Genomic DNA, 23294 nt, shown 5'->3' with positions numbered 1-23294 from the left:
AATCATTTGAAACAAATTAAGTGATTTTCTTCCCATTGCGTTTTGGAAAATAAATCCGAATAAGCGATTGAGACATAAATTCCAAGTGTCTTAAGCATATCTGCAACGTGTAGCCCTCCTCGAGCGAACAGTTTAAAGGCCATTAAAGGGTCATAAAGACAAATGACATTGGCACCGAATAACAGCTGACATGGCAGACAACTTGCATACACGTATTTCTACGACACTAAACACCTCTAATGGCCGTAGGAGCATAACAGTCGCGTGTGCTAATGCTGAAAACATTCCTCGGCACGCCGGAGGTGGACGGTACGTCGCGTTGTGGTCATTGCTCTTTGTTCATTTTGTCTTGCGGTTCGGTGTGCAAATCCACTCTAAAACATAACCGACGACTGTCTTGGAATTGCGTTATTTGTACACACCGCCAGCGTGCAATTACTATCTGTGATTGCCTTCATGAGTAAACCCACTGGATTGGAGGGCGGGATCTCTACTTTGGTGGTGCGAGATTGAACAGATTGACTAACTGGGCGAGTAAACGAAAATAGAAAAGCGAAACCAACGATCGCGCTCGTCGCAAGTTTGTATTAAGCGCTATGTTGGTATTAGAAATGCATTTCAACTTGTTTGTAAATAAGCTCAGGATCAAAAGATCTTCTGTTATTCGTATTACTATTTGCTTAAAATCATAAAAGTGATAAAGAAATAGAAAGGTTGTGCATCTTGGCGCACCTTACATTTACCATGACGGTGGAAACATATGCGTGATTTATGGCATCAATCCATTCCCCTTAGCCGGACGGTTTGGATTAGACATTAAAGTGAAAATGAAAACGAAGCTGTCATGCAGTGCAGTGGAATCATGCAGGGTATGAACATGCCATTTTAATTTAATTTATTACTGTAGCGCTAAACACTTTCTTGCAGCACATTTTTTCAGGATTTTACGGACATCCATCTAAGATATCCAAACGAACGTACCAGAGAACGAGCATCATTGCGGAAGTGCTAAGCGCATCAACAGAGATCGATCCCAACGATCGGCAAACTAAAGCGAACACAACCGTAGTTGGTCCTTCTGCCCTAGCGGCCTGCTCTCTTCAGCAGAATCAGGTCAGCAAACTGGTTTTGTTGCCTTTGGGACCGAAGAGCATTTCGTCCAAGTCTGACTTTTTCGGTCAGAAGAAGATCTGCTGCGTCGCACTCTAACCCGCAGGGTGCTGCAGAAGTTGTCTGAAGTAGTCAGAAAAGAGAGCTCCTCTGTTGACCAGAGAGGGGAGTCAGCATAACGGAGGGCAGGTAGGTAGGGCACCTTGACGAGGGCCTGTTGTTGATGACTGCTTCCCGTGCGCCCCCGTGCACAAGAATCGCGTTCGTTCTACTGCGAACGCTGTGCAGCGCATAAGAAATGAGACTCTCTCACAACAGCCACCGAGCTCGGCCCCTGGGGGTGGTCAACGGTGGTTTGGCATCGGTTTTCGTCCGTGGTTTGGGGAAACAGGGAAGGGAGGGGGCTTGGTTTCGAAGTGAGGCATGATTCTTGGAAATCGACGAGTGCCTGGAACCGGTTTGTTGCAGGACAGACTTGACCGCTGGCGGGCAAAGTCTTTCGGTGACACGGATACTGTAACTGTGTGTGGCTGCAATGTTGCAGCGGTAAAGACCAGCCCCAATCGATTTACCAAACCCCCCCCCCACCTCCTCCCTGTCATTTTGCAAGTGTGCAGTGCAAGATGAAGCCTAAAGATAATAGAGCAGGCAACAACACGGCGATATAAAAGAAGCCGATCGGATTGCCGGTCCTGAATCTTGCCTAATTGAACGATCCCTCTTCATACGTCGTGCGTTGCCTACTTTCCGTACGCCGTCCGAGAATGCACATTATACCTTTCACAAGACGACGAAGACGAAGCCTCAAGTATTGATTTCTTCATCCTGGATGGGCAGGGTGAATTTTGAGAAGGACTGAATCGCCCATAAATAAGGGACAAGGATACCGCCGCCGCTGTTGCTACGCTGTGTTTAAATTATGCGAGGTTAAAGTTTTGAGATCCAGAAGAAGTGATTTATTTACGCAATTATCCAAATCAATTCGAAGCAAACAAATTTTAAATTTACCTACAAACTTTATAAATAATGTTTAGGATGTTTCGTGCAGTTAGCAACCATTATGCCGTGTTGATTTCTACAAGAATGAAATAGAAATGCAAAAATGAAATACACCACGTAGAATAGTTTTAAACATTGGAAACAGCACTTCCTTCGCACGAACATAGCAGAAGTTAAGCAATGTATATTTAAACGGGAATCAAAATAACTCGCCACAACACACAGCAGGAACCATCCAAGAATATACCTTGCGCCTTCCAAAAATAGGATACATGCATTCAACGCATTAGCGTGCATCTCCTGATGGACAAACACACAGCGCACTCGCCAAAGTAGATACTTGCTGCCTCAAAAATAAACCATTCTCTCTCGCTTGCCGTCCGATCTCCACTAGACACTACAGCACGACAGACACCAGACAAACTTCTCACACTCATACTCGTTCTTGGGGGTCGGGGTGTGACGGGTCAGATTGATTTACTGAACAACCGATAAGTTGCTTGACTATGTTGTTTAGTTCAGCACTATCTTAAGGATCAGCTTGTAAACTTCATTCGAGCCGTCGTTATAAATAAGAAGTTGTAGGGTTTCTGCGACCGGTTGAGGTGGTTTCGTGCCATATCTTTCCAACGCTTCCCATACCTACCACCTAGGAAAGCCCACAACTGGACAAGAGCCCAACGTACAACCAGCAACACACGGGGTACTGTAACTCATACGTATTCTTAAACCAGTAGTTGAAGAAGTCCATAGTTAATATTCCGATGTCGGACTACCACCCCACAGTTGGCACACTAGCATTGTGTCCATGGAAAGTTGTGAATCATCCACAATCTCTGAAGGTGGCAGCAATCTTTCTAGGTAGAAGAACCAACCGCATCAGCAACATTGACTCACCGTGACCTGCACGGGCGCAGAAATTTGATCTCGCGGCACATTCGTCTCATTCTGGGCGAGTTGTTGCGCCAGCGGCCGACACTGCTGTTGGTGGAATCGGCACTAAATCGTCTTAGCCTTGAGGAGAATAGCGGCAAAGTCAGCCGGATACAGCGCACCTCGTGCAACATAATCCACCGCTCTCGCACTCATGTCTCGCTAAACGAGTTCACACATAGACACGTGCAGCGGCCAAATCGAGCCATGTGTACACACACACACATTCGGTACGCGCCGCTTAGTTCGGTAGCTGCATGGTCGCGCACTATCATCGCGACTAAACAGAAACGTGGTTTATCGGATTTGTGAGTGTTTGTTTCTGTGCTTCTTAAATGCACCATGACGGTCACCTTTGTACACTAGGGCACAAAGTATGTTAATGTAAGTTTTAACACAATAGCCCTAAAGCAAAACAAATCCACGAGGGTTACATGGTTAGCATACCTCCTATCTTCATTCAAGTGTTATGTACAGCAACATTGCCTTCTACAAACAAAACTCAAAACATATAAACTTTTTTTTCATTGCATTTAATTCGTTTTCCCCCGTAATAGTTGCTGAGTTGCTCATTAGCGACTGCGTTGGTTAACCGTTGCCCATGCTAACTCGTCAACATTAGCAGCAGAGCGGCAGTGGGGAAGCAGACACGGCGCGCTCTCTATTTCCACTTTCGATTTCATAATATTCACTATCAGCCGATAATTTGATTTATATAGCCGCGTTCGTTAGAGATGGAAATTTCTGAACCCCATTCATCAGCACCCGGGGTCGGTCGGTCTTGGTCTTGGAAGCATTGAGACGCGTTTTTATCGAATAGTCACTCTCACTTTCTAACATCTAACTTGCTGCCGTTACTTTGACTCGCTTCAAGTTGAAGCTGTGAGGGTTAGCAAGAGCTCTGTTTTGGAAGGAGAAGATCGCATTTTAATACTCCTTTCTCCCCTGACGGGAGACTGCCGTTGATGATTGCTAAATTAATTAATTAACTTGATTAATTGAGCCGTAATCGATTACGTGATAGCGACCAACTTTTGCTCCATTTTCTTCGGGCGCTCAATTTATGTGTGCGTGCTGCTGCTTAATTATATCCAGTTTACGGTGGATGTCAGTAGCGGACCGTACAGGAGTGGCCAATGTCATGGCACTCACAAGATGATTTTGGCTATGGCAAATTGATATCATGCTTTTATATCCAAGGATGTTCTAATCTTTTTCTTCCTTCTTGGTATTTTTAATTAGCAAATTGCATGCAGTCTGATGTAAAATTTCTCATTCAAACCATAAAATTATTAGTTCAATACTCAGATGTTAAAGATTTATTTGTCTTATCCATTTTTTCCTCCCAAAAGTTAATCAATTCATCAATTCTCCCCTCTTGCCTTTCCTTTGGCACGTTTGCAGGCGCATCATCGATCGAAACGAAACGATGTGAACTAAAGAGCCGCACCTTCTACCAGGCATTGATCGCCGAAAGTGAACGGGGCCTGGCTGTGTAGCATAAACAACTCGAGAGCATAAAGTTAAAAGGCAAAACGACAAACTATCGCAGCATTAGAAACATGGTGCAGATTGTATGCTGACTGTACGTGAGTGTGTGTGTGCACATTTTCATTTTGGCTGCACCTTCTTTTGCACAAATCACCTTCCTTTTTTTTGTTGTACCGGTTTTCGATTTCTTGTCTACGATTGCTGTCATTATTTCAGGCAGTGAGCTTTTGCCCTTAGAAGGGAAGAAAAACGTTCCCTTTCACCTGGGCCCAGTCGCACACGTGCACGTTTCTAACAACAATATAGCACAATGTTTCCCTGGCGCTGTTTATTCCAAGACATGCGAAAATTGAATCAAGATGAGGATAATATTTTTAAAAAATATTAAACACTAAATATGCCTATCCCAGCTAAGACAAAAATTAATTTTTATATTTTTTTTGTAATACTTTGTTTTTACATTTGCAAACCTGAAACTTGTCCACCGAAAGCATTGTAATGAACCGTCGACGAAGAAGGTTTTTGTTTTGCTAAACGTCGTATACAACGAACCGCCACAAACACAGCGACTGTACCCATGCGCTTAGAGGTGCGTCTTGTCAGACAAAAATAAAAAAACCGAACGAAAGTCGGTCCGTGCTTACAACTTTCTAAAACCAATACTACTCCCCCCTCCCTCCCTTAGGACCAACCAACTCGGACGGAGCCGAATGGTCATTTCCTGTCTAACGCAACGAGAAACGTGTGCACTCTTCGGCGCATGCCGGGGTCGTCGTCATCGGCATCGTCGTCATCATTATGCACTCACACCCTGGCGAACCTCTCTCCCTCCATCGATGCGATTGAACATCTGTGTGCTGCAGTAAGATCTTGTACGATGGAAGAGCGTGGGGTGAGAGGGAAGGAAGAGGAGGAAACATTAGCGCGCGTTCGCAACCGGTCGTCGCGCTGAATCGAGAAGCAAGCGCGGAAGATGAAGCGAACACACCAGTCAAACGTTCACTAAACGCAACCATTGACTAGCGCGCAACAGAGTTTGGTCGTGGGCTGGTGTGGGGGGCACATGAGCGCTCGTGGCAACTAAACGCGGGATGCCCTGCGACTAATAAGCTGCAGGCGCGCGTACATAATGTCTCCGGATACGAAAGTACGTTGTGTGTGTATGCCTAGGAAACAGTGGGTCTAGGGTCACTGAGATGAGATGAAAGCCAAGCTGGAAGAGGGAAGTGTACGGAGCAACCGGTTTTAATTGCACTGCAATTTTATCGTTACTTAATCGAAATCTAATTCATTCCATACTTTCTCCACAGATTCTAGGCCTTGCAAGCGTTATGCTTTAGTGAATGTTTGTGTTATGTATTGGTATTCCTAATTATAGCTAGAACAATTCCTACTTCAGTGTAGTGGTGTAGCTCGGAATCAATGCTGGAATCGATTCCAATTCCGAAGTCGATTCCGGAGTTGGCTACGGAATCAATTCCAGAATCGGAAAGGCTCCGGAATCAAAATCGACCTAGGAATCGCAATTTGCTCCGGACACGGAATCAGAATTGACTCAAGAATTGGAATTAGCTGATAATCAGTTCTTGAATTAAAATAAGCAGTTTCAGAAGCGAAATCAGTCTGGGAATTTCCATGAGAATGGATCGTTTACTAGTAACTTTTGATTCTTTGCGACTATCAATAGGCAGTCATTGGATCCAAACGTCTATTCTTAATAAAAAGCCGTAACCGACTCCGATTTCAAAGCCTATTCCGATTCCGGAGCCGATTTCGATTCCGGAGCCAATTGTTGTTCTGGAACCGATTCCGAATCCGATTCTGGAACCGATTCCGAATCCGATTCTGGAACCGATTTCGTATCCGATTCCGGAACTAGTTTTGGAGGTGATTCCGCAATCGATTCTGGAAACTGATTCCGGACCTACTATCCGGAATCGATTCCGATGAAAACTTCATATTTCCCATCACTATTTCAGTGTTTGTAGCCCTTATTGTGCCCAACGTACGTTGTCACTCTTTATTCCAGATATCATCAATGTTGTCCGCTTTATTGTAAGTGAACACTGCACAACGTACAGCAGATTAAACCATCTGCAAATTGCAGACAGTGTTGTACAACACATACACACTCCGATGCGAGCACTAGGACGCGTGCAAAAGTAATGGCGAAGAGGGAGGTATTGCTAAATTGTTGCACTTTCTTTGGGAAACGTCGAAAACCAGACGCCGAAATTTCACCGGTGTTTTTGTTTACATTGTGTTCCCCGAAACGATCGTACACAACTGCCGTGCCGCACAACATTAACAACCTCGTAACCGTAAAACTCATGGTTCGTGTTGAAACGCACACCCTTAGCAGCTTGCTTCTATTTTCCCGCCAAAATCGAAGGAGTGGCCCAGCGATGCACATCGAAACTCGCGTATGCGTAAAGTGAGACGAATCGGTAAAGTCTTGTAGTTTGTTTTTTTTTTGTTTTCGGAAGAAAGTTTGTGCAATTGGCGCAACGACGCCGAAGCGCATGCATGTAATAGCATATGCCCGATGACATGCGGCGTGACAGATGAGCTTTTTAATGATAATGCCACGCGAAACAGAAAATGGCACATCGGTGGCCCCCCTCGCCATGAATGGAGCGGTATGAAAGGACGGCATTGACTAAATTAAACTACGGGCCAGCTTTAATTGGATACTGATATGGGGGTCTCATTCGCGATAAAACTTTCGACAATGTGAAAGTGTGGCCGGTCACAGATTGTCGGTACATATTTTGCACACTTGCACTTACAGCGGTTTTTCGGTAAGAAGTGCAATTAATTTGTCAACATTTCATTTCATTGTTTTCTTCTTTTGTGGAACATACGATTGATCACGCCTAATAAGACATCAAATATTAATTAAAACGGCTCTAAAAACATATGTTAATAAAACTGATTGAAGTGGAAGTGTTTGATCAGAAAGTACGTATTATTTAATCCTGACAAAACTCTATTCCAACAAAATCGTTTCAAATAACCTCTCGCCACAAGAAAGAGAAAGAGGAAACAAACACCCCGAAAAAGGTAAACATACGAAAAATAGGACAAGCCATAAAGCAAACCCCCCAAAATCGCTGTGACGCAATCAACACCACCACGGCGGACGCACGCACGCACGCTTTCGGGTGGGTGAGATTTTGGGATCGAATCAATCAAATCGATCCCCTAATGAGTTAAATAACAACCCACTGCCCGTCGTCTCGGACCAGAACTGGCTGAGCTGGTAAACCGCGTCTTAGACGCAACAAACTCCGCCGCACCTCACACATATGTAGAGATCGTGGCAAACACTTACCAAATATGAGAATAGTCAACATCAACTTCAATTTACTGCAAACAAGGACACGGGTACGTGGACGGTGCGGTGCGTTGCGTGTCAACTTTCGTTCGCTGTGAGTGTGAGAACAAGAAAAGCTCGCCAAATGTTGTCTAACTCAATTGAAGGTTGTTTTTATAGCGATCTGAAACGAAAAAAAGAAAAAAAACCACAATTAGTTTGACAAATGCTATATCAATGCTGATGATTCAAATAACTGTTAGAAATGCCCATTGAACGCAGCCATAACGACTTCTTTCAGGATCGAATGTAACAAATATAATGTGATTTGTTTATTTCTTCAACCTCCGTATGGTTCGCGCCAGCCTAATAAGTGTGTTTCCATGTGGGACGATTATCGATCTCGATTGGTGCTCCCTTGGGGTGTCTTCCCAGCATGGTGAAGGAAACACACACACACCCAGCCAACGACGCAACCGAAACCTTCGTGGGAGCGAGCTGGTTTCGCTATCGATCAGCAGCGTCACGACGAGTCGCAAAAACAGTTAACAAGTGGATGTAGAGATCCTACACGTATACTGCGGGTGCCCCTTTCTGCATTGCCTCAGGACCTGCATCTTGTGCAACCCTCTTAACCGAAGCACGGCGGCTGTGAAAGTGTTTGGCGAATCGTTACCGCTCCCCACCTATGTATAAATGATGTGCAAAACGTTTAACTTGTAACATTTTGTGGGGCCAAACCCTCCGGAAAGCTCGGCAGTGTTGTGTGCAGAAGGTTAAAAAGATTCAGTATCTTCAATCGACTAACGTTGGTTTCACACTAAAACTGTGGTTGTTTCATTCAACACAAGTCGAAGACATTGGATAGTTTATTTACTAAGCTAACTCATACATTGCAAGGTTTTCGAAAAAAAAGGCTAAAACATGTTCGCATGTCGATAAAAAACCATCCGCCAGTGAATAGCGGAAATGTACAACGCTAAAGGAAATTGCGGGTCAATAAAATCTCCCAACCCCCCTTTTTTCTACGCGGCATTAGGTCCTGTACAACCCTTCAGCGCAAGCTAGAAGTAACTATTGCACACTATTTCCATGTCACGGCCTTTGCGTAACGGTTATGTGAAAGTAGCGAAAGGGTTTTGGACGAACAACCACCACCCTTCAGCGTGGCCCGCACGTACTTGCGTTCATTCACCGGACGACAGCGGCACAGCGGGGCAAGCGAAATTCCGTTCGATTGCGCGAGATCGCACCAGAACCGCGTGCATACAGTGCAAACCATGCAATCACGAAGAATCTGCGCCGGCTCTGCAGCGAATCGTGAAAAACTATGAAACACGATGAAGGTCCACCACAAAGTCCATCGTTGGGAGGTTGGGCCCCCGCCTCGTGGGGCATCGAAGTATCAGGTCATTTAACTTCGCGCATCGATCGTATCGCACCGATTGGACAATTTGCGGCCGGGAGTGGCACAGTCAGACTGTAATCACAAACTTGCTCCGTTTCGCGGTTAGGTCAACGAGAAAGTACAAACCCCCGAAAACGATAGATTATCCTCGGGTGAATCGATGTGCCTCGGTGTGCCTTCGAATTGCACGATCACGAGCGTTGAGGTTAAGTGGAGCAACTGCGGCAAGCATCGATGGTGTCGTGCCGTAACCGCCAGGAGTTCAAGAGCCAAACGCGATAATTTTCTTTTACTTGACCGATCGTTCGTTCGTTGATCTTCGTTTTTAAACTTGGCAGGCAATTTGGGTACCTTTCCAATCCAATTATGGCAAAAGTAAGCTAAATGGTTTGGTAATGTTAAAAGCATGAGACATTCGTCTGAGAAACTAAAACACTGATAGTAGCCTTATCAATTCGTTGTCACAAAACAGCTTGACAATTATTTTATAAGGATGATCTCAACTAAACCAACAACTTCAAACATGTTGATGGCTGATAAGCAACCTTTTTTCTATAGACATTCGAAGCATTTAGCTCAATGATAAGAAATTGTGTCTGCTAATGTGTTTTTTTGTTCTTCCCTAAAACACTGTAACTGTCTGTTACAGTCAAACACACATGCATAGCAATTAGCTTTAATTCCACAATTTATCATCGTTTCATAATTAACGGGGTTTGTAAACGGGATTAATTGGTACGAGCACCACGCCTTATTAAACTAATTCCATGTAAACGGGAAATTAATTTTCATTACGATAGAAATCAAAGAGAATAGGTAAATAATAGAAGGAAATCTCAGCCACGTGCACGAATCTTACTTCCTCTACCAAAAAAAACACAACCCAATCATCAATCGATACCGATTCCATATCGTGCTACTTGAGGTCATTAAAATAAACAAAAGCAACGAAAAAAGGTTCGAAACGAGAAACTCGAAAACCGCCAACTCATTTACCCGCGCCTGCACAAAGCCTCAGGTTAAACCTGGTGGGAAATGAACTGAAATCGAAGAACGATCGGAACGGAAAAAAAGCTTCAATAGATCGGCACGAGAAAACTGGCGCTCGCCGTAGAACATACGGAAAAAGGAGCGCCCAAAGTGTTTTTGGTGAGCAGAACACGAACCTAGACCGAGTGACCTCCGTCTAAACATGTGAAGTTTGTAAAAGGCCCGCGGAGTAAATTAGGTTTCCGCTTTCGAACGAACCGACGGGGCGGCGTGTCGTGTCGTGCCATACAGTCACAAGCTGGGTGGAAAAATAACCTTCACATACACGCAAACAATAGTGTTGTTGCACGGCAACAAAGAGGAGTTAAAGCCAACGTCGTTGGTTGAAAATGGAAAATTGTTTCACGGTCAGGTGCTTTCGATGGGGGACCAATTTGGTTAGTTGTTTCCTGATTTCTGTGCAATACAGCGAGAGAGAGTGAGAGATAGAGAGAGAGTGAGAGAGAGAAACAGAGAGAAAGAGAGATCGGCTTACCGATCGTTCAAATATTAATTGATGTACAAATATAGCGCACCAGTGAACGAAAATGATTCACTTTCAGCTTATTAGACCGAACTTTGTAATAGCTTCATTCGTTCCAGACAAATCACACTTTTCTACACAACAACAGCAGCGATGGTACGATAACCTAGTTTGCATTTGAAGATAGTGGTTGTTGCTTGCTCTCCCGTCGTGTTAAAAGGGCTTTGATTCGTGTTTATCTGTGCAAACAGAAAGCTGAGCAGTACAGCTGATATTAAAGCAACGAGTGGTAGTATAAAAGTCTAATTTTGAACACCGCAACTATCATTGCCAACACACATACAAACCAAAGAACAATCCGTTAAGGGTCTCCAAGGGGATTTTATCAAGAGGCACCACTTGCAAAAGTAGTGAGAACGAGTGTTCGCACTGAATTTCGTGTTCCGCTTAACAAGCACGAGATAATGTCAGTGCAGGCAGCTCGGATTGTGATTCACTCATTACAGTTTCTCCTCTTCAACTGTATCATTGCATGATTTGTTAATCTTTAGCGCTTCTAAAAACCAGTGCATTTTAAAATAAAACAGTTAAACAAATTAGTTTTTGAGCGATCTTTTCAAACAAACGATCTTGCCTTTATAGTTTGTGGCGAAAGTGGACGAGTGAGTATTTTGGGGGATGTGAGTAGCGGGACAAACACTCGCACACACACACACGAAGATAGACAAACAAAACGACAAACAACACAAACTGGATCAATCACAGCTCCACCTTAGGGCAGAGGGTCGCGGTGCAGCACACAGTCTGGCCGCTCGTAAAGCATATTCCAAGTTTCGGTTTAAGAAGGAAAGGCGTAGCAAAGAGCAAGAAAACAAAAAGTCAAGTCAGTAAGCTGAGCGCGTCTTGCCCCGGTTGCTGCTTCGTCCCAACGATCGCCATATCCGTTCGGTAGAAAGTCGTCGCTTTCGTCGCACCTGCCGCCATGGTGAAACAGTTGGCAAAGGGTCGGTGTGGCCCGCGTGGTCCTTCCCTGACCTGTCTTCACCGCGAGAGCTTGCCTAGGTCCGTCCAGTCCGTGTGCGCTTTTTGGTGCTTGCTGTGGTGTTGAACCCTTCCTGCTTGCTTTCGTGGCTTTTAATCTGTTCATTTTGGTTTCGTGAAATGAATGAAGTTAAGATGCCGCTACTTCCTGTGCTATGCTTTCCGTTCGGTTAGGATCGTAGTTCATCCTATTTCTCGCACATTCCCACACAATCACACACACATACACACATACAGACGCTTTACCCGATTTACGCCTGCGTGTTCTAATGTCAGGGGAACGTCCAAAAACGGAAATGAGATTTCACTTCGCTCTGACCGGTCTTGGGCACGGGTTGATTACAAGGAATTGGGCAAACCTTTCAGTTTGCTGTTTGGGATTTTTTTTTGCATAATGATTTCTATTTTGATTGTGTGTAGAAATCCTTCTTGTCTTTCATTCGATGGTTCGGTCCAGATTGACAGCGGAATGGCAACAACGCCTAATGAGGGGCTTGTTGTCTCTTTTTTGACATTTTCGAACGTCGATAGGAATCAAAATACCATCATTTTCATAGTTAATTTTTAACTCCCTATTGGCGATAAAAGTATGGCACGTTAAATCAAAAACGAAGCATTTACAATAGCCGATAATCTACAATCAGATTGAAATGATCATTTTTGAACAAAAAAGCTTACAACGTTGTTACGTTTACTTGCAGAGATTTCGAGATTTCTAGACACTGTTAGACACAATACTGGAGTTTCCAAACGATATTGAAAGAAGCAAGTAGCGGATGTTATTCCTCAACGATCTTCGCACGACAATACCAGCCACCAGTCGTTTCTGGTGCGTGGGCAGCTTTAATCACAATTATAAATGACCACTATGCCCGAAGGTCAGCCCAGTGGTGGATCGCAACGACGAAATGGAAAAGAAACATCGAGACGAGGGAAAGAACACGCTAGCAGGGAACCTGTTTTCAAAGGGTTTTAGACGGCCGGGATGCAGGGAGAAGGACAGGGGAAGGAAGCTGGCCAACTGGTGCATCATCCCCAAACATTCGATCGTCACTGTATGCGTGACCGTTGATGCGTATGACCCTCCAGTTTTCGGTAACAAGGGCATAATCGAGAGCTGCTTTATGGGCATATGTTGTGCTTGGACAAATAAATTTTAAACGTCAAACATAGTTCAAAATTGACAAAACTTTTACAATATTTTCTATCAACAGTGAATGCTGATACATCCAATGAAACTCTTTCTAATGTTATCACAATTAAGCCATCACAGCAGCACCATTCCTCCACTGCCCTCTGTGCCGTTTCCATCGCAACGGAGGCGTGCCACGATCTTAATTGAATTCGTGTGACCTACGGGAGGAGTTGAAATTGGCACGATTCCGCTTTGAAGTCGCGCGACAGTTAGCCATTTAACCTGACTTATCGTCAATTAAGCGCCATTAAACCTTTCTCGGGTCTTTTTTGATGACTAGATCAATGTTCCAGGTTTTTTTTTATTTTATTTTCATAAATATCAAAGTTCACGTACCAAAAGTACGTTCATCCAACATTGGTCTTGAGCGGTGAATCATCAAAAAAAATAGCTTGAAGTGTTTGTGTGTGTGTGATTATTTGTTGATGTGTGCATCTGTGTGTTTGTGTTAAAAACTTACCGTTCGTAAGTGAATGGGGTTTCGGGGGATGTTCTTTACTAGCTGGGTTTCGATAGATTCAAAATAACACTACTGCACTGTGGGGCACAACATATCACTTTTGCCACATATACGTACGCCAGCAAACATATTCAGCACGCTAAAAGACGAAGAAACAGCATACCGTGGCGCACATACGGTTGTGGAAGAGAAAGAGAACGGAATGGGTGTGCATCAGAAAGTGCCGCTACACGCTGCTTGCCACACGTCAACGAATAAGAAAAGCAGAAAGTATCCAAAACTATAAGAAACGTGAAGGAGAAAATCGTCCTCCGCGTCCAGTGGCCCCCGGTGGCTTGGATGGATCGATCGATCGATGGGAGAAACTGCAAGGCCAAAGCTGAGGGCAGCAGCTCTACCAAGGCGCTGGCATTGACTCGCTACGGTATGTAATTATCCCACTAAGAATCGCAACCCACTAACACACATACACACAAACACTAAGGATATGCAAACGGTTGATGAAAATCTTCCAGAAACACGCAGGTTCATCACCACAAACTTACATTCGATCACGATTTGTTTGTTTTGAGACGAGAGCCGACGATGAGTGTGACCTCACGGCACGACGGTTCAATTTGGAATGGCGTGTTGACGTAACGGCGCTAGCGTTTGAAGCAACAGTCAGCTACACTCAGTAAGTTTCCACAGCCGACGGTCGGAGAGACATAACGCGCAGAGTGTTTTCTGCAACTGTATGGTTTATTTTTAAGCTGAGTGTAAAACAGTGGGTTGTGCTGTTCCAGCGAAATGACAAATAAAAAAATAATCGTTTTGTAGAAAATGGAATGAAATAAACACATTTTTGTCCTGTTAATTGGAAAAAGGGGAAAATTAATTAATAGCATAAAAATAAATTTATAGAAATGGAGCATTAATGTAATAAAATAATATTTAAAAAAATAATAAATGAATCCGCGCGCATCCCTTTGTGCATGTATTTGACATTCTTCACCCTACCCAAGTAGCAAATCTAAATTCACAACAAACGCACGCGATAAGTTTGTTTTTAATTTTATTGAAACGTACAAAATAGGCATTTTCCCGCGAGTAGCATAAAAGGAGAGGTATGTTTTAATATAAACTATTTTCATCAGTTGATGGTAAAATATATTCAGTTTATGGCTCCATTCCGCTATCACACTGAGTGATTGACCCGGGTAGATTATCGTTATCATCGAAAACAAAGAAGCATTAATAGAAGGGGAGGCGAGGAAAAATCAAATGCAAAAAGTTTGGGCGCGCGCACAACTGCAGCGGAATCACCACACCGCAGGACAAAGAGAGCACGGGTCAATACGGGTGGACCAAACAAATGGCAAGGAAGACAAATTGGCACCACCCCGCCATCACGGGCGGTAATAAACTATCTCGTGTGCTCGTTGCGTGACGAGTTGTCTCGTCATTAATAAGCGACAAAAAAAGAAGGTTTACCGAAGAATAGCTTCTACACGGAAAAGCGACGGAATAGATCATTGGTGGGAGTACATTAATTAACATTAATTTTGACACCAGCCAAATACCATCGCTTGTTTGTTGTTTTTTTTATTGTGGTTTTGCTATTTACGAAGGCGAAGGAAAGTAAAAATAACCGCAAGAGTATTTACTGTTTTCTGTCGCAGGAAAATTCACAACAACGCCGCGAGTTGGACGCCCAGCCTCGGCAGGCATCGGGGTCTGATCGATAATCCCTACGGTGTGTGCATTTATTTGTTGGCCCGTACGTGCAGTATGAGTTTAATAATATCTCAAGGAACTCAAGCAACACAATCGCTCGTGTCGACGGATGCGCGGAAGTGCCACCGGTGCCGGAAGGAAAAGCGAATGCCGTGTTACCGAATGAGCAAGGTGCAATAATGAAACCGAATGACGGACTTAAACCAGCAGACGGGATCGACGAAAGTCCGCTAAAGCTCGTGAGCAAACAGTTTCTCTGCTGCACTCCGATACGTTTGATCCGCTGGCATGTGAGTTGTGACCACGACGTTCGTTGCGTGTTGTGAGTGAACTACCTCCCAGTAGCAGTGTCATTATCATTATCATTTCTTTAATTTTCTTTCACATTTCACTGTGCTGTTGATTTTGCTGCCGTGTGCGAATCCAATGGTGGTGTAGGGTTTGCTAGAACACGAACTAAACTGGGACGAGCAGGCGGCACTGCTGGACGCTACTGTAGATCATCCGCTGGTCCAGCGCTACCCACTCAGTGCCGAGTATCAGGCCGCCTTTCTAAAGTACATCATCGCGCAGCTATCCAGCATGAACGCGGAGCATCACGACCGGCTGATGGAGAAGTATTGCGCGATGCTTTCGCCCGGTACGGAGCTGCCCCTGGATGATCCGTCGATCGGGCTCAGCTACAAGCACTACGAGCTGCCGCACGGACAGGGCGTAATATCGCTGAAGGAGTCGGGCGCGTTCGTATCGGAAGGAACGACGGGTCTGTGCAGCTGGCAGGCGGCCAAAGCGCTCTGCGAACACATATCGAACAATCGGGACGATTTCCACGGACGGAACATCCTCGAGCTCGGGTCGGGCGTGGGCCTGTCCGGCATCTATCTGGCGAAATGCTACGAACCATCGATTATAGTGATGTCGGACTGCCACTCGTCGGTGCTGTCGGCGCTGAAGGAAAACGTTCGGCTGAACTTCCCCAATGCTGCGCCGGTAGAGTGTGACAATCCGCTGGTCAGCTTGCTGCTGGACAGTGGCAATACGCTGATGGGTGTGATGGATCTGGACTGGCAGTACATCAGCGCATCCAATCTCAGCCAGCTGATCGAGCCGGACGTGATCGTGGCGGCTGACATTGTGTACGATCATACCCTCTTCCCGGCACTGCTGTCCACGCTGAACTACATCTTCTGTCTGTCGCACAATCGGTGCAAGTTCGTGCTCGCTTGCACCGAACGGAACCAGGACACGTTGAACGAATTTCTGCAGCTTTTGAGTAAGTGGTAGAGTTGGCGCTGGCGTGTTCACTGAGAGTCGTTATTTATGTTCATTTCTCTTCACAGTAACGGCAAAGTTCCGCATTAACGAAGAGACGGTTTCACCATCGCGCCACTTTCATTGGGATAGTAGCGCGTCCAACATACGTATCTTCACGATATCAAGAGCATTCTCCTAAGCTACTCACATTCGCACCGCATTACACGATGATCAGTCGTCGAGAGAAAGAGAGAGAGATATCATTTTCTATTACACTTCGACGCGGAGTACCTTTTATCACACTTCACCACCGCTACCACCAAAACGCTATATGCTTTGGTTATGCTTCTATCTAAAATGAAAACTTACCCAAACTATACTTACTCTATTGTCTATCTTTCACTTTCTAAATGAATGTTGCAAAAAAAAAAAACGAATGGAATTGTAACAATTTTCATATTCTCAATGCCAGAGGGACCACCAGAACCAGACAGCAGAACCGTACACATATGATACAACACCAAAAGGGAAACCGCAGAAGAGATTACGATTCAACCTGAAAAAGACAAAAACACCTACAAAATTACTCACACACACACACACACACACCCACAAATACACTCCCAAACATACCACGGATCGGAACAAGTTAACCTGTGTAACCTGTGTTTTAGATACAAACAAATACGTCCACTTTAGCTCAACACTATGTGCTAGTTAATGTATGCTAAATATATGTATTTTAGTGCAATTTATGTACCGATGTACACGTTTTATTTCATCGCATGTCTAGTTTTCGGAGTTCGGACCCGAAAATTGAACTGAACGGACTGCACTTACCACACTATAATACATACATCTGTTGCTTCATCACTTTACCCAGCAAACATCTCATTCCAAATGCGAGAGGTCATCCAGTTCGGGCGGAACCTGGATGATATCTTCGTGAATCTCTTCGTGCCCATTGTTACCTCCGGATGAGCCCGAGGAAAGGAAAACCGTCGGTTTGGCGATTATGTTAGCAGCCGGTCCGGTCTGGGTTTGGTTTATGATAACCACCTTCTGGCCGATTGCCGTACCGCTGCTTGGTGGTGCGTTCGTGTTCGATGATGACGTCATCGGTGCCATGCTGCCGCTGCCGCTGCCAGTCACCGGTTCCAGCTTAATCATGTTGGGCTGAATTTGCAGGGTGGTTGTAGCGGCCGGTGCACCACCCGATACGCTGCCCTGGCGCTGTATGATGGGACCTACAAAATCGTCTACAGTTCAGTAAACGGCGTTCGGATGGTGGGATGCAAAAACAATAAACAATAAACGAACCGATCGGGAAAATAATGAGAAGATTTTGGGAATGGTACCAAACAGAACATCGATAGAATCACATACCTTGAGATGGGGACGGCGTTTGAGCACGCTGGGGCACTATCACAAACTTTTGCTGGGGTGGTTGGGACGCCTGACTGCCGGTGTTTAGTACGGCCACGCCACCACCCGCTGCCGTTCCGGGGCGCTGTATTGAGGCTGTAGCGGCAATCGTTTTGGCCGCCGAAATAGCTTGCGGTGTCTGGGGCCTGGAGGGTGTTGCCGTCAGGACTACGGTGTTGCTGCTATTGTTGCTTGTGCTAACCGTAATGGATGTGGCGGTCGATGGCGTAGTACTAGAGGCCGATGAGCCACCCGCCCCACCAGCACCGGACGAGGGCGATGCCGATCGTGCCTTCACCACTGCCTGGTGCAACGTTTGCCCCAAGCAGCCGTAGTCCCGCTTGTACTCTTCCACCAGATCGGGTGGATTTCGCAACGTTTTCAGTATCGGCGGGACGCCTTTCTGCAGTATCGCTCGTATGTGCCCGGCAGCAATCTTATCCGTATTGCTAATGTTGCTAGTGATGCCCTGCAGCAATGGTTCCACGCGCTCGGAGATGAACTTGAGACGTGGTATGATGAACACCTTCGTCACCTCCGTGCCCAGCTCGGACAGACCCTGCAGCGCGCCGTACATGGACGACAGTGGTGTCTTATCGTTTTGCAGTGCCGCACTGAAGAGCCGCGTCACACGCGTTTGCAGATTGTTCGTGGAGGTGTTGAAGGTTTTACAAATCTGTGCCATCAGCCGGGCGGCAAAGTCACGCAACGCCCAGTGATTGTCCAGCTCGGGGCGCATGCAGAGCTGCCGCGAAACGATGCACGTTGACACACAGGGAATGAGCTCGTGTAGCTGTGGGTAGAAAAAGCGCGCGAAGGGAAGTACATCAACAGTTGCGTCTTACTGCGCCTACTTCAGGGACAAACGATCCATTACTTACATATTTTTCCAGATACAGTGCCGGATTATCCAGCAGCGCGCGTACCATTCGCATGAGATAGATCAGCAGCGCAAGGTTGTTTTGCACCACGTTCACTTTGACTCCTTCCGCGATGAACGTGCACATTCGCGGTAGCATTTCGTGCAGACCTGGATCGCTGGACAGCGACGTCAGAGCTTCCGCACGACGCGCCTCATCGGAACCGACACATGCCTCGGTTATCTCCTTGTAGTACAGCTGCTGCTCTACGGAAAGTTCGTGCTGCGCCAGCTGCTTCACCTGCACAGTTTCCGAGTTTTTGAGCTTGTGCTTGTTAATCGTTGGCTTGCCGGTGGTATCCTTCTGATTGGTTTTGTCCAGCTTGTGGGCCGGATTGACCGAATCCAGCGCCTGCACATCCTTCGAAAGGGGTGGCGGATTTTCCGGTACGGTGGGCTGTACGCCCTCCACCGCCAACCAATGGGCACGTAACGATGGCTCGAGCGGAATCTTGGGCGTTTGGCCCTGCACCATTTCCGTCAGGTCGACTTCTTTTTCCTCTATGAAGTGCAGTTCGCGCCCACCGCCCGAGGCAAATCGGAAGGGAATGAAATCCCGCGCCACAAACCCGTACTGTGGCTCGATGTTACGCACCTTCAGCGAGTGGTCCACGTCGGCAATGGACAGCTTCATGCGCTTCGAGTGGTGCATAAACTTTACCGCGTCTTGTACAATCTGCTTCAGCTTGTAGGACACATCGTCCGCCAGCTCCTTGGCCGCGTCATCCGGCAGGCTTCCGACGCCGATGCTTTCCGCAATTACCTTTATCGATTCCAACGAGAGCGTGGAGCCGTACATAGTTTTGTCACGATCGCCCATTTTTTTATTGTTCAGCAGTTAGTTTTCACATGAAATTGGGTAAACAATAGACGGATCGCGTTCCACTGAAGATGTTTACGAGAAGCCGAACTTGTTTGATTGTATTTTTGCTGCTCTCTTTGGAGCTCGAATCATTTACCCAAAGAGCAAATTAACATCCAGGCGTAGATGTCAACAGCTCGATTCCAGTGCTCGAAGTTTATTTAACCCTTAGGCAACCGAATATCCAGGTATTTCTTTCAACTTTAAACTGCAATAACTTTTGATTGATTGCTTTTATTGACTTGAAGCCATAGCCTCCCAACTTTTTATTTAAGATTTTTAGGTGCATATTGCAATTTTCAACATGCAGTAAGTATTTTATTTTGATTTATTTTCAACATTATCACGTAAAGCTGCGCTCTGGCACCAATCGAACACGACATCCGACTCGAACAACCCCATATAATCTTATGGAGGTGCACTGTCAGACACAAACAAGACAAACATGTCAACTCCCATACGTTTTTCATGTTCGATGTCGTGTTCGATTGGTGCTAGAGCGCCGGGTAAGTTTGTATCCAGCACACCTGGGTATTCCATACTTTTGTATGGAGAATGACGTTTCGCTTCTTCGTCTTTTCATATTGTGCTTATTTTGTGCTTATTTTATCATTTAATTCAAGCGATTTAAAATTTCAACTAGACCGTTAGTTTTATTATAAAATGAAAAAAAACGTTATGAATAATTGAAGTAGAAGAGAATATATGGTTGGCATTACGCACGGCATTAAAAGATAGAAAGCATTGTTTATCAATGAAAATCATTAATTTTTTGTGTCAAAACGTGCCAACTTACGTATGACATTTGGTTACTACAAGGTCCATCCTTTTTCATTTTAAAGTTCAATATTTCTGAAAGCAGGCACAGCCACAAATGGAATTTTATGCTGAATAATTATTATTTTCAAATCAAAAAGTCGTGATTCTATATCAATAATAATTAATAAATAAATGTTTCTCATAATTTTATTGTCTAAAAACGAAAGAAACAATAGCATAACCATAATTTTACAATTGGTGATTAAAAAAAATTTTTTTTTTCATTGTTGAAATGAGTAAGAATCGGGAAAAAGTTGACTTGGAAAATATCAAACATTTCACGACTCGCAAATAACCCTTTTGTCAAGTTTTGATTGCTGCTCGATTTTGGTTTTGTTTGCTGGGCCAATTTGACATTTAGATTGACCACTTTTTGTAGACCGCTGTCAAATGGGCACTCAAAATTTGCCACAGTGCAGTGCAGAAAACATCATTAGCATGAAACATTCATTCTCTTGACTTGTTTAAAAAAATCTTCCGACTGAAAATTTATATCGAAACAAGAAAGAGCTGAAAACAACGGGCACGTTAAAATGCGCCGCATGTATCTTAAACTATTTTCCTAGCTCGTGTGCATGTGGTTGTTTGTATGCATATGAGAATAGTAACAAATTAAATGTTTGCAATTTAACCGCACAAAATCGTTTCTTTTATTTGTGTCCCTTGCCTTGTTGCTTCATATGCATGTCTCGATTCGATGAATTAAGCTTTCTTATCAACGGCAATTTTCACACGCCTGGGCAGCGGGAAAAATCAAGTCGTCCTTGAATTGCGTCGACTGCGTGAGTGACTGTCAAACAGCATGGACGCGTGAGTGCCCCTGTCGACGAGAAATAATCATCGCTTTGGTCCCATTTTTCCAATTTCATCGGTTTTGTGTTGATTGGCTCGCGGTGCGACGGGTGTGTGTTTTCTTTTACCTTCGGCGTACTGTTGTCTGAAGCGTCGTGCGAGATCCTTTGCCGGACGAACCGACCAGCCCCGGGGTAATCGATACGCGAAAATCCCGGAACCTCGCTGCCTTCACCTGCGTGTGCTGTGCGCCGTACCCCGTTGATCCCGCAACTTTTCTTCCGGCGACAGTGAATTCTGCGACCGGGTCGCGCGAGACGGACACGAGGAACCACCATCCGACCGGTCGCCACCTTCCACCGACACGCACCTTCTCCCGGGGTCACTTTCTACCTCCGGTCCCGCGTTATCCCTCTGGTCTCCCCCTGTTCCCCGTAGAGGACAACCCGCGTCAATCCCGTGTATCGCGAAAGTGTGTGCATCTAGAAAGCGGACCGCGTGTATCATCACCACTTCCCATGTGCGGTACATTTTCCCCTATCTCTTTCCGTCTCTCTGCGTGTGTATCGCGTGTGCGCGCCATTCTGCAAACAAGTGTGAGCGGGACGGAAGAGGCGTAAAAACTCGCTGCTCTATATATTGTGTGGTGCTGCAAAAATCGGTGCTGCCCGGCACAATCCGCATTATTCCCTTGGTGCACTCCGGTCCCGGGTCCGACCGGGTCTTGTTCGACAAGCCGCACGAAACAGTGTCCACAAGTGGTCAGGTAAGTTGTTGTAAAGCGACATTTTGCATAAGCATCATCGGCACTTTTTGCACCAGCAGCAAATTGCATCTATATTTCATGGCCGTCTCTGCATGTGCGGTGTTTATTTTGCGGGACTACCAGGGGCAGCGCTGGTTTTGACGTGTAGAGGTTAGCTTCGAGAAATCGCGTGGATAAAATGACGTTTGGAGCATTGCTTGGGTTGTGTTTGGATATTAGTTGAAGGGCATTTGGAGGAATGTTTTCTCTCATAGCTTTGGATGGGGAAATTCCTAGGATGATGAAATAATGTTCTACTTTTTCACCAAAAACGTGTCTCTAATCAATTGATTTTTTTTCACCATGAAATAGTCTCTTAAACGCACTCGAAACCATGTACGTGTACAAGGGACTGATTTATGCTGCTCATACACCGGTTCGCACACGGAGGATAATCCTTAAGCTCCGTAGAAATAATTAAGCTGTGCTACGCTAGTACATACGTGTGTGTGTGTGTGTGCGTGGGTGCCTAACGAAGCCTACGAAAGCATGATAGAAGCCTTGAAATTTGGACAACAGCTGTCGTAACATAGTTCGCACACGTTCCGTTGTTGTAGCTGCTGCTGCTGCTGCAGCTGCTGATTCGACTGCCAACACGTACCCACATACCCACGCCACTCCTCCTTCAACCCCCGGGTAACTGTCCTTCCCCGAGTCAACGGGCTGTTACGGTTTGTGCAATGCGCGTTTTTGTGTGGTGTGCACAGTTTTGCCTGCTGGTAGAACTTTCTATTTCCCCATTAGAAAGCAAAAATTTGTTTGACAACAGTTGCTTCTACCCGGCGAATGTGGTGTGTGGAAATGCTTTTCTCAGCATGATGGGAAAGTTTTGTTCTGCCTCTTTTTGCCTGGCGAAATCAAATTTATTGGGAAAAATGATTGCTAATAAATCGATATACATTTTATTTAAGTTTTTTATACTATCATTATACTTGTCCAAATAAATGAAAAGTACACAAAAAAATGTTATTCGTTCGCCCATTACTGCCGTCAGTAATGCGATGCAGTGCGTAAGAAAGAGCAAACGAACATATCAATTACCACAATTGGTTCTTCACAAATAGATAGACAGAGATAGACCGAGTGACAGATAGCTTGTTGAGCTTTTTTTGTTCAAGTGTCTTTCGCTTTCGCTAATCAGGATTTTGAATTGACCAAACCGTACCCCCATATAGCCTCGGTTAGGAGCTCGGTTAATGGTAGTGGTGCTAATGGTGTACCGACCCAGGATGGAAT

The 23294-nt window shown here is 45.2% G+C and overlaps 4 protein-coding genes across 10 annotated transcripts in view; 2 read left to right on the top strand and 2 right to left on the bottom strand.

The window, feature by feature from the left end:
• The window catches only part of LOC120897435 (MICAL-like protein 1), a 33565-nt gene extending 19425 nt beyond the window's left edge, over positions 1-14140 (bottom strand). For 2 of the 4 annotated variants that reach the window (XM_040302337.1, XM_040302341.1), the window contains exons 1-3: positions 14012-14120; positions 13467-13605; positions 7868-8033 (exon numbers count right to left, since the gene is read on the bottom strand). The gene's annotated coding sequence lies outside the window, so the exon portion shown is untranslated. Of the gene's footprint in view, positions 1-7867; positions 8034-13466; positions 13700-14011 lie in introns of all 4 variants that reach the window. The other 2 variants (XM_040302338.1, XM_040302339.1) reach the window with 2 other exon arrangements.
• Positions 14141-14470: 330 nt separating this feature from the next.
• Positions 14471-17191, top strand: LOC120894736 (protein-lysine N-methyltransferase EEF2KMT). Of its 3 annotated transcripts, none has more exons than XM_040297502.1 (4): positions 14471-14572; positions 15128-15472; positions 15621-16455; positions 16523-17191. In XM_040297502.1, the coding sequence occupies exons 2-4, from the start codon at positions 15362-15364 to the stop codon at positions 16633-16635; spliced, it is 1059 nt and encodes a 352-aa protein (XP_040153436.1). In that variant the 5' UTR covers positions 14471-14572; positions 15128-15361; the 3' UTR covers positions 16636-17191. The 3 variants fall into 3 exon arrangements, with proteins under 3 accessions (XP_040153436.1, XP_040153438.1, XP_040153437.1); XM_040297504.1 differs by lacking the exon at positions 14471-14572 and adding an exon at positions 14648-14983; XM_040297503.1 differs by lacking the exon at positions 14471-14572 and adding an exon at positions 14648-14989.
• On the bottom strand, positions 17173-19729 carry LOC120894735 (transcription initiation factor TFIID subunit 6). Of its 2 annotated transcripts, none has more exons than XM_040297500.1 (3): positions 18743-19729; positions 17823-18654; positions 17173-17695 (listed from the first exon to the last, which is right to left on the bottom strand). In XM_040297500.1, the coding sequence occupies exons 1-3, from the start codon at positions 19598-19600 to the stop codon at positions 17328-17330; spliced, it is 2058 nt and encodes a 685-aa protein (XP_040153434.1). In that variant the 5' UTR covers positions 19601-19729; the 3' UTR covers positions 17173-17327. The 2 variants fall into 2 exon arrangements, with proteins under 2 accessions (XP_040153434.1, XP_040153435.1); XM_040297501.1 differs by having other exon boundaries at positions 17173-17683.
• A 1567-nt stretch (positions 19730-21296) lies between these two features.
• LOC120895423 (sodium-dependent phosphate transporter 1-A) overlaps positions 21297-23294 on the top strand; it is a 44139-nt gene continuing 42141 nt past the window's right edge. The window contains exon 1 of the mRNA XM_040298781.1: positions 21297-22019. The gene's annotated coding sequence lies outside the window, so the exon portion shown is untranslated. The remainder of the gene's footprint in view (positions 22020-23294) is intronic.

The sequence above is a fragment of the Anopheles arabiensis genome, chromosome 2, assembly GCF_016920715.1.
Source record: "Anopheles arabiensis isolate DONGOLA chromosome 2, AaraD3, whole genome shotgun sequence".
NCBI lineage: Eukaryota > Metazoa > Arthropoda > Insecta > Diptera > Culicidae > Anopheles > Anopheles arabiensis.
This window is presented reverse-complemented; position numbering and strand designations above follow the sequence as displayed.

Coding starts and splice junctions, on each gene's coding strand:
- LOC120894736 (XM_040297502.1), top strand. CDS start 15,362: ATGAAACCGAATGACGGACTTAAACCAGCAGACGGGATCGACGAAAGT. Junction 15,473..15,620: donor TACGTTTGATCCGCTGGCAT/GTGAGTTGTGAC, acceptor ATGGTGGTGTAG/GGTTTGCTAGAACACGAACT. Junction 16,456..16,522: donor CGAATTTCTGCAGCTTTTGA/GTAAGTGGTAGA, acceptor TTCTCTTCACAG/TAACGGCAAAGTTCCGCATT.
- LOC120894735 (XM_040297500.1), bottom strand. CDS start 19,600: ATGGGCGATCGTGACAAAACTATGTACGGCTCCACGCTCTCGTTGGAA. Junction 18,655..18,742: donor CACTGTATCTGGAAAAATAT/GTAAGTAATGGA, acceptor TTCTACCCACAG/CTACACGAGCTCATTCCCTG. Junction 17,696..17,822: donor AACGCCGTCCCCATCTCAAG/GTATGTGATTCT, acceptor ACTGAACTGTAG/ACGATTTTGTAGGTCCCATC.